General features: G+C 55.5%; 1 protein-coding gene across 1 annotated transcript; it reads right to left on the bottom strand.

Moving 5' to 3' along the window:
• Window positions 1-1,595: 1,595 nt before the first annotated feature.
• Window positions 1,596-8,602, bottom strand: APOD (apolipoprotein D). The gene is made up of 5 exons (XM_009689009.2): window positions 8,456-8,602; window positions 7,604-7,734; window positions 7,081-7,202; window positions 4,216-4,304; window positions 1,596-2,825 (listed from the first exon to the last, which is right to left on the bottom strand). Exons 2-5 carry the CDS (start codon window positions 7,724-7,726, stop codon window positions 2,590-2,592), a joined length of 570 nt encoding a protein of 189 aa, XP_009687304.1. The 5' UTR covers window positions 7,727-7,734; window positions 8,456-8,602; the 3' UTR covers window positions 1,596-2,589.
• Window positions 8,603-9,725: the final 1,123 nt, after the last annotated feature.

The raw sequence follows: 9,725 nt of genomic DNA, 5'->3' as shown, positions 1-9,725 counted from the left end.
GCAGCCGTGCTCGGCCCCGGGACGGTCGGCGAGAGCTCGCGGTTTGGCCTCCGCCAGTGAGTCCGTCCCCCTCCAGGCGTGCGAGGTCTCAGTGGGATTTCGTTTGCAGCACAGCGCTCTCAGACGGCACGGGGTGGAGGGGGGTGGATTTTCACGGGGCCGTGCGTACAACGGTTCCTTGGCTCGGCCCTTCGCACGAGCAGGGCGTCGTGCCGGCCTGGCACGGCAGAGCGGGACGAAGCTGCAGGAATTGCACTTCGAAGTCGTCGCGGGCGCTGAGCGCACAGCCGGAGTCGCTGTGCTCCCGGGATGCAGCAGAGGGGGATACTGCCGCGGGAATCGTCTGCCTCGGCTGAGGCACGAACACAGGCGGTGCCTAACACCAGAGCGACGCCAGGCAGCAGGGTCCCCCGGGGAAAATGAGGCAACAGTGCAACAGTCCGCCCAAAAAGCTTAACGCGCCGGGGAGCCAACCTGCAGCTCTCGGCGTGCTGGCGCGTCCCGCCACCCTCCTCTGCCCGGTCGCTTCCCTGCCTGCGGTCCGAGGGAGCAGGTGAAGAACGGGTCATACCATGTTGCACGTTTGCATCGTTATTTCTTTATTTCAGTACAAACAACAGGAGGTGGGGTCAGCGCCAGCCAAAGCCCAGACGCGGCTTTGCCGGCGTGGTGCAGGCTACGGGGTAAACCTGTACGTCAGACCCCAGAGAGCTGCAAAGACCTCCGGGCGCCGGGAGCAAACGATATAGCTTCAGCTGTGGCCGCGGACGCTGCGTTGCGCGTAGTCGCGGGTGGTAGGGCCGCCGCGGAGGGACGCACAGGCGGCCATCGCAGCTGGCCCAGCCCCGCTCCTTACGGCACGCGTACCGAGGACCGGAGGCCCAGCACGCCCGAAAGGTGCTCGACGGTCCCGTCTCCCACGCGGGTGCCCCGGGTCAGCGAGGAGCCCCGGGTGCCTCGCTGCCCTCCCAGACCCAGGACGCAGGCGGTTCGGGAACATGCCCGCCGTGAGGGCGTACAGCAGCGGGCCGGCGGCACAGCCCCGGCCCCGCTCTCAGCTTGTTCCTGGTAGCACCAGGGACCCTGAGCAGGTCACTAGGCACCAGGCAGCCCCTCTGCCTTCTTATACTCATCTCTGCTCTGCACAACTGGCGGCAGAGGAGCCCCTGAGCCCCCCGGCCCCGGGCGGGCTTGTTCTGAGAAAAGCCATTGAGTTTTTCCCAAAGCAATAAACTGCAGGTATGTGCGAAGGCAGCATTATTGTGTGTGTTTGCCCAGCCTTCCCCACAGTCTGGTGCAAGGTGTTTTTTTCCGATCAAAGCTGCGGGTTGTCCCAGCCCCAGCCTTATCTGTCTCTGCGCTGTCTGTCGGGCAATGGGTAAAGCCTGGCCTTGCGGAGGCGGCGGGAACCCTCCGCCGCTGGAGGAGAAACGAGGCTCTCCGCAGCACGCAGGCGGCTCCGCGCCGGCCCGGCCAGGCTGACCCTGCTCTCCCGCTGCCGTGTTCTCCGAGGAAGGGCAGCTACAGCATGCCGTGCCCCAGGCCGGCTTGCAAATGTCATGCAGCTGTCAAGGTACAAAAAGCCCAGGAGCAGATCTTTTCATTTCATTTTTAATGAGTTGCATCAGTGCTATTTAAGCAGAGTCGTAGCAGCGCCCTGTGAACATCTGCCAGGGCAGATGCAGTGCCATCAGGGCGCTCAGACAAATACGAAAGCGATGAGCAGTACATGAGGCAGAGCCTGCCCGCTGGAGGGGTTCAGGGGAAAGCCTCTGGCGCGCGATACATTTCACAGGCAGGATGAGAGCCGCGTTTGCCCCTCGCCCGTCCTGCGCATGGACAAGGGAACGAACCCACCTCTTTCTGCCTGTTAACAGGTACTCTCAGAGCTGACCCATTGGTGGTGCAGGACCAACCTCGCTAGAGGCAAGGGAGGACACGTTCGCACAATGAGGGGATGGAGCAATGCTGAATTTCTGGACCTTTTAGGCTTCTCAGACTTTAAATGCAAAGGGCTAGGTTTGGAGTTTGGTGAGAAGGTTTGCTGGCTTGGCAGGAACACATGTCTACATCCCTGCACCAGAAAACATGTTCAAACATCCCAGTGGCGATTCCTAGACTGCAGGACAGACCCCGCTATGTCCAACCATTGCAGCTGGGGAGGCAGTGCCTGTGATGTAGCTCAGCCGCTGCGTATACCTAACAGGCCTAGAAACATCAGAACAAAAATAGGAAACAGACCTGTGGGTGCACAATAAAAGGTCTTCCCCCAGGACTAATACTTGTACATCACATCTCATACCCTTTTGTGTCCACACACTTGAGGATTCACAGCAACAGCAAAACTTCACATCTGCACTTCAGGATTTCTTTTCTTCACCCATTAGCTTTGAATCAATCAGTTACTCTGCAAAAGTCAGTCAGAGTGAGACAAAAAAGGAGGAATAACAATAGAGAGATCAACTACAAGGAGTAACGGTCAGGTCTGGCAAACTACCATTAGCAGAGGGGTTATGACTCTACGTAAAGAAGTCCTAGTGGATGCTAAGGAAAGCAACAGAGTTTGCAGCCGGTGTGGTGCTGTCGGAGTTACATCTCAGGAGGACAGTTAAGTTGATCCGTGGGCATCATTTTCTCGGTATCAATCTTGTAGGACTGGAGAAGGCTCTTCAGGTTGTCCACGGTTTCCGGGTGCATCTCAGGAGCTCTTGACATAATCCAGGCATAGTTGACGTGGAAGAGCCAGATAATGTTAGTGCAGGAGTAAACCAGCGAGTAGTTTTCGTAGTCAGTGGAGATCACCCAGTAAGGGGCATAAGGTGTGACTAGGAGAAAGAAGGGCATCGTTAAACGCTATGGGTGACCAGCTCTGGACCGCTCCACAGCAGGCTGCTGGAGCCACGTCTGCTGGGGGCTGTGCCCTGTCCTGCTGCTGCTGGGCCACACCATCGTGGCCGGGGCAGGCAGCTGTAATTTAGGAAAACACATCAAGACTCCTTGTTCTGACCGGGGGACTCGAGAAAGCCACAAAGCCCTGACTGTGTCACACTGTGACCTGAACAGCTAGCCCAGCCCTCCGAAAACCAATCCTGCTCGCAGGCGTGTGAGGGGGCACTTGCTGGCATGGGTGAGCCCTAGGCCTGGGACGGCAGCCGTGAGCGGAGGAGCACGAAGCACGACCTCCCTCCTGGCGCGTGTTGCCCTGGGGCAGGGCTCTGCACGCCCGGCCCCACGGAGACGCACGGAGCCGGGGCAGCAGAACGCAGCATCGCTCGACCAGTCCCACCGGTACCAGCCACCTGGGCAAATCCCCTTCCCAATCAGGCTGCAATGTCTAACGTGTCTGCTCCCATGAGTGTCAGCTACTCCAGCTTCAAACCATCAGGCAGAAAGCATAAATTGGTCCAGCAGGTTGCAGTAAACGCCCTGGGGTTAGTTTCTGCTCCATTTGGAAATGCCAGGCCTGGCTCTCCAGGGCTCATGTCCCGGGAGGACGCTGGCCCTGCACGCGCTGCGGGTGAAATGGCTGCAGGGTGGGGGGCTTCAGCGGCACATACCAGGCTCTGCCTGTGCTTATGGACAGTAGCTGTCTGTGCATGTCCCCTGCTTCATCTGCTCCTCCAAATAACTCCTCTCTGTTAGTGCCCCAAACAGCCAAGGAAAAGGTGCGAGAAAGTAAGAAATAAAGGGTGAAATAAAGAAATCAAGCTTAATGGAAGCAGCTTGTAAGCAGAGGCAGTGTGTGCTGTGCTGGGGTTCAGAGAAACAAGCTTATTCCTGGCTCTGGCAGTGGCTGCTGGGCTGCCTCCCCCCACCTCCAACCCTCTGTTTCTCCATCTGTAACATGACACGTAGCGATGATAACACTGCTCATCTTCCTCACTTGGGGATCAGCTGATGAAAAGTGCTCTACCACTGCTAGAGCTATTGATGTATATTATGTCCAAACATCATCAAACCTCTGCCTGCTGGTCACAACGTTGGTCCTAACCCTTTGCCTAGGCCGTGGTCCCCATCGTGCTACGGCGAAGTCCCTGGGGCAGGTTCACCTCTTGCTCTGCAAGTTTGACACTTTCGATAACATTACAGCTACTTGCTTTATGCCCCTGCACCCAGCCTGCCCTCCGCGTGAGCCGGGCTCGCGGCGCTGCCCGAGCCAACGGCCCATGCCAGGAGCCGGCGCAGGCTGCGAGCAGCTTCAGGCAACACACTTACACCAGTTAAAGCTGATGCCCAACTTGGCTGGCTCCTTTACATCCATATGCATGACTTCTCCTTCGATTTCTTTAACTTTGCCATTAGACCTAAGGAGAGCATGACAAGGTGAGAAATAAAATTAGGTGAGTTTGAAATCATGTTTAACTTTTTATTTCCAGGAAATTATCCGTCTTGATGCATTCATCTATCAAGGGGTGGCTGAAACAAGTCCAAGCTAACCACAGCTTCCCCAGAAGAACAGGTCAGCCTTTGGAGACTGTGTTTCAGTGGCTGGCAGGACACACCAGGTCCTGTGACATGCTCAGTGGGGTAGCGGGGACACGGGAAGGACATTGCGGGTTAATCTACCCCAGACCTCCAAGGTGCCTCTCTCCAGGGCTTTACAGCGTGGCACATTTCCAAGGCAACCCTAATAAAAATGCCTGACAGCACACATTCAGACCATTAAGGGCAGGTTAATGAATCAAAGATCCCCAGAGCCACTTGAGAGAGGAAGCAGCAGAACCGACGTGTGGCTGATGTGAGCCCTCATTTAATGCTCCTGCTGCCCAAACGCACTTTGATTCCCCGGGGACAATGAGACAGCAGAAGAGATGGTGAACTTGGGCAGGGACAGCATTCCTGGGATAGTCTGCAGTGTCCGGTACAGCCAGACACGTGACTGCCTGCAAACACCGGCGATAACTGGAGGGAGTCCTGGAAGGAGGCCGGGTGCCACTTCGGGCCCAGCTCCCCTCCCACTCTCTCGCACAGATGGGCTGAACTGGCCTGGCTCAGCCCTGCAACAAGCATCTTTTCCTAATCACCTCTTTTTCTTGAAATCAGAATCCTGACGCCCTGAGCGCACATGGTCCTGCTCAGGACCAAGAGGTAGTGCTGCACAGTCCAAAAACTGCTTCTCTGCTCTCCTCCGCTGCTATCGGAAGAGCATCCCCTTGCAAAACCAGCCTGAAGGGCTCAGTGCCACCAAGCTCCGCTCGGTGGCGTTTCTCACTACTGCATGAGCTCAGTGGCCACAAAGGGAGACCCAGGCCCTAGGAAGGACAGACAGACCCCTCCGTGGAGAGCAGAAAAATCCCAGCACTCTTCTCAGATGCGCCAAGGACTTGCTCTACCTCTGCTAGCTCTGAAAGGCAGGAGTTGCCTGCTCCTTTTCCAGGTCGAAGCACATTCTTCCCCAGACAAGTTACCTGTCCCTGCTTGATGAGTTCAGGTTTGTTTCATTGCCGATTCACAGCACTGTCCTGCTGGTAGCCGGCTCTACAACTCAAGCTGCCTATTTTATAATTGCATTTTCCCCTGGGTGCCTCAAGACCAAGAGACTGCCTCTGGGGTTTTGAAATCAGAGCATCCAAGGAGAGAAGAGCTAATTTGTCTCACTAGCAACTTCCTGTGTGGCTGTGGCCATATCACTTTACATTTCCATCTCATTTCCCCTGTCTGTAAAACAAAAGGGGTATGTATGCCTGCACATGTCTACAGTCCCTGCCTTCCTCTTACCAGGAAAGCTGCGAGAAGTTCATTAGTGTTTATTTGCTGCCTTGGACATGAGAACTGGCAGACCTTGCAGTGCAGCTGTCCGTGAACGCCGCTGCCTTGCTCTGTAAATGCAGACTGGCAGCAGGGCACAGGTATTGCAAGGGAGATGCTGCGCCTGTGGGTCTGCCAGCAGCAAAGGTCGAAGGGCTAGTGCTGGAGCTGTGCACAACACGCACGGCGGCCAGTGTTTTTTATCCAGATATTCCCGACATTTGAGGAGCCTGAGCTGCTGCAATCCTGACACCGACAGTCAATCCCATTGAGATATCCCCCTCCTGCAGTCCCATCTCCTGCAATTTAATATAGGCCAGCTGTTTGTCAGGCGCTCCCATTGCGCGGGAGCTGCAGAGACAAGGCCGAGCAGTCACGGAGCGGCATGGATGCTGCTCTTTGCCAAGCACAAAGAATGCGTTGCAGCATTGTTATTGCGAAGCAGAACAATGTCACCGTGTCATGCCAGGGAGCGCAGAGAACAGCGTTTCCTTCAGTGCTCGCTCCCCCTCGTACCTTCTGCCACTTGCAGCAACACCCCACGAAAGGCAGAGCTATGGATAGATCCAAATAAAATAATATCCACAGCAGTCCATGCAAAAAGCAAGGAGGGCTCAGTGTGACTGCAGACTGCAAGTATAGTGAAGAGAACAATTAGTGCATTCACTTTGCTCATTGGTTTAAACTGGCAGCAATTTCTGATGCCCTTACACAGCAGCTACTACCAGAACAAGGTAAATGCTTCAAAGAACAGATTGTCAAATATTTGCTCAAGTAAAAATGGCCCATGTGCCTCATGTCCCCAGCCCCGTTTTATCAAGTGCTTTGGGCAGTTTTATTCTGGAGAAGAGAGCAGCGCAGGCCACTGGCACCACTCAGCAGCAAGTGGCACACAGGGATGGCTGCCACCCTGTAAGCAGCCCATAGCCCCATGTGACAGGAGCTGGGACATCTGGCTTCTCATCCACTGAAGGTCATAGTGTACAGTCACTGAGGACTGCAAAACAGTCAGTGAGCAAGACCTAGACTATCTGACACTGGAATGGCAATGTGCATTTGATTTATTCTCTTACTAGTTACCTGGGGCAAGGAGACAGAAAGATATACGTGAACGCCAAGGAGGCACAGGCAGGGACCCACACTAGAAGGGTAGTGGAGAAATCAAGGGCAGCTGAACTAACTTGTGGCAAAGCCCGTTATCCCAGGGGAGCTGGGATAACACCCAGGGAACTCCAGCACCCCAACCAAGGCAACAGGGCAGCAGGAGAAAGCGGCACCAGCCCAGCCAGCACAGCACGCGAGGAGATGGTGGGACAGGTGACAAACACTTACTGCAGCTCCTTGTTGATCACTTTGATCTTTCCGTTCTCCTTCATCACATAATTTGCCTGGATGCAGCTTCCTTTTTCGAAATTTGATGGCAGCTTTTCTATCTCATACCATTTTCCAAGGTACTGATAAAAGAAAGTCCAGAGAGAAGCCTTTAGCGCAAGGGGACCTAGTGAGTCGGAGAGCAGCCTGGCTTGTTCAGTGACACAGTTTGACCTGCTCAATTCACAGGAGCCTCAGGGGCTAGTGACCATCTCCAAGTCCCACGAGACTGTAGAGGGGTCTGTGGGGTGGCGCAGGCGCTGGGAGCTCAAACCTCCAACCTTGCGGGCCAGGCCACAGGCAGCTGGCACCACACAGGCCGGGTGGCGCTAGGCCACGTGTAAGGCACTCAACATATGGCCACTGCCATTAGGTTTCAAGACCCACCAGACTAACCCCATGCCCTGGCAGGGTTTGTTGTTGTGCGTGTGTCACCTTAGCCTAGCTTGCTACTTGAAGGGAGGTTTTAGAAAGCTCTTCAGACCTTGGCGATATCAAAGTTTTCTTGGACTGGTGGGTCTGGACATGGTCCCATGTGAAACGTCTGTCCTTTTCCAAAGCCAACAAGACCGAGCAGGACTGAGAGCAGCACTGCCGTCCTCAGCATGGTTGTGCCTGAACACAAAGAATAAAATGGACTTGGAAAGGAAGAAAATATTAGAATATGGGGCCTCCCTGGAGCAAACCTTTGAGAGAAATATGACAAGAAAGCCATATCTTCTGCTGCTCCTGCACATCAAGGGACACAGGAAGGAGAAAAGGAACATGGGAACAGCTGCATTACCCCCTCTGCTGAAGGAAGGCACTGCCCCAAATACACCCCTAGCCCAAAAACTGGCTGGCACCGCCGGCAGCCCTAAGGACACAAGCCAAAAACCTCACGCAGACTCAGCAGCACCATGGGACAGTCCGTCTGGTCAGCACACAGACCCGACACCCAGCACGATGCGGGGGATTTCAAACAACTCAGAAGCACCTGCACTTCCACAAAGCTGAGGCAAGGGGCATGGCAGAGGCGTTTGCTGTAAAAAGCTGGAACTTGGAAACAAAAGCTGAAGAGGCTCTGCTTTGAAAAGCAGAAGGAACAAGCCACAGCCGCAGCTGGCATGCTGCCCCACGTGACAGGACGTGCTTGGGGCAGGACGGGGCACGGACCCCATCGCGCAGGGCTGCTCCATGACCCTCTGCCCGAAGCACCTCCACGCGAGCAGCAGTAGCGTTTGCCCCAAGTTCGATAGAAAAGCCTCATCTCTCTCCCACCATGGGACAAGGGTCCCTCTGAAAACGCGAAGACAGCTCCCGTATTGTACTGAAACCTCTTAATTCAGCAACGTACCTGAGGTGACAAGGTGGCCCAACGCTCTGAGGCTTGGTTGCGGAGGAGCAGGGCTGCAGGGAACGGCTGTCCTGCGCGTCCACCGCCTCTAGGTTTTATAAGCGTATCGGGATCCTCATTATTCAGCACCCGCACAAGCCCCTCCCTGCTCCGAGACACGTGTTGGTTTTCGCGGAGGGCCGGGCAGCTGGCCGAGCTCTGCAGCTGGTGCGAAGCTGGAGATGGGCTGCGCCTTGGCTGCTCACCCAGGCAGGGAGAGCGCCGCGGGCGTCCACGTGTAGCTCCCGCGGCTGCTCCACTCTGTCCCTTTGTGCCCGCAAAAGCCTGCTGTTCCCACAGCCGATGTTTGTAAAGAGTTGTTGTAAAAGTTGGTGGGGACAGCAGTGGCCCCCATCCTGCTCCCTACAGCCCAGGAGCCACCGCTGCCACGCTGCCGGCGGTGAAGCACAGCCTCCCCTGCCGTGCAGAGCCCGGCCGGGCCCAGGTGCCACCTGAGCAGCTGTGAGACCCTCGGGGCACGGCGCCATGCTCTCAGGCACCGGCTGGCGTCACCGGCCACCGGTCACGGCCTGTGCTGGGGGACGCCAGGGCAGCGCGGGCCGTGGTGGGGCAGCCTGCATCAGGAGCCAGTGAGCACAGAGTAACTGGTGCCCGTGTTGGCTTACTCCACTCCTGGACTGGGTGGGCAGGGGACGCTTTCAGAGCAAGAGTTTTCTTTGTTTTTTAGGGGGCATGGGAATAGTTGCAATGCTGGCCAGTAGCATCTGCGTGGTGCTGCTTCAAGGCATGCCCCAAACCACCAATTCATCCACAGCCGGAGTACACAGGAAGTATTAAATAGCAGGCAGCATCACAGTCTAGTCTTAGGAGCTGCAAGAACTTTTGGCAATTTTTCTTCCCAATTTTTAAATCTCATTACAAGTGAAAGATGCCTGTGCAATTAATTCGGAGCTGACATGACAGTTTTTCCAACAGGTGCCCAGCAAACAAATTTGACAGCAGTGCAGTCATCTGTGAAAACAGCTGGTCCCAGGGGTTATGCAAGGAGAGTTGGGTAACAGACAGGATGCTCTGTGCGTTTAATTATATTTTCTTTTAATCTAATCTCTGTTGAGGCTTTTGCTCTGTCTATGCTTTATCTGCTGCACCCCATGCCTTACTTGTACATGCACAAACGTGCTCCGAGCCCCTGACTGTGCAAGCAACCTCCAGAGAACCATGAAGGGCTCTGCTTCCGCCCCTCCTACAGAGCACTCACCAGGTCCCGGGG

The sequence above is a fragment of the Struthio camelus genome, chromosome 9 (assembly GCF_040807025.1).
Source record: "Struthio camelus isolate bStrCam1 chromosome 9, bStrCam1.hap1, whole genome shotgun sequence".
Lineage (NCBI taxonomy): Eukaryota > Metazoa > Chordata > Aves > Struthioniformes > Struthionidae > Struthio > Struthio camelus.
The sequence above is the reverse complement of the archived record's forward strand: the minus strand, read 5'-3'. Positions and strand labels throughout refer to the sequence as shown.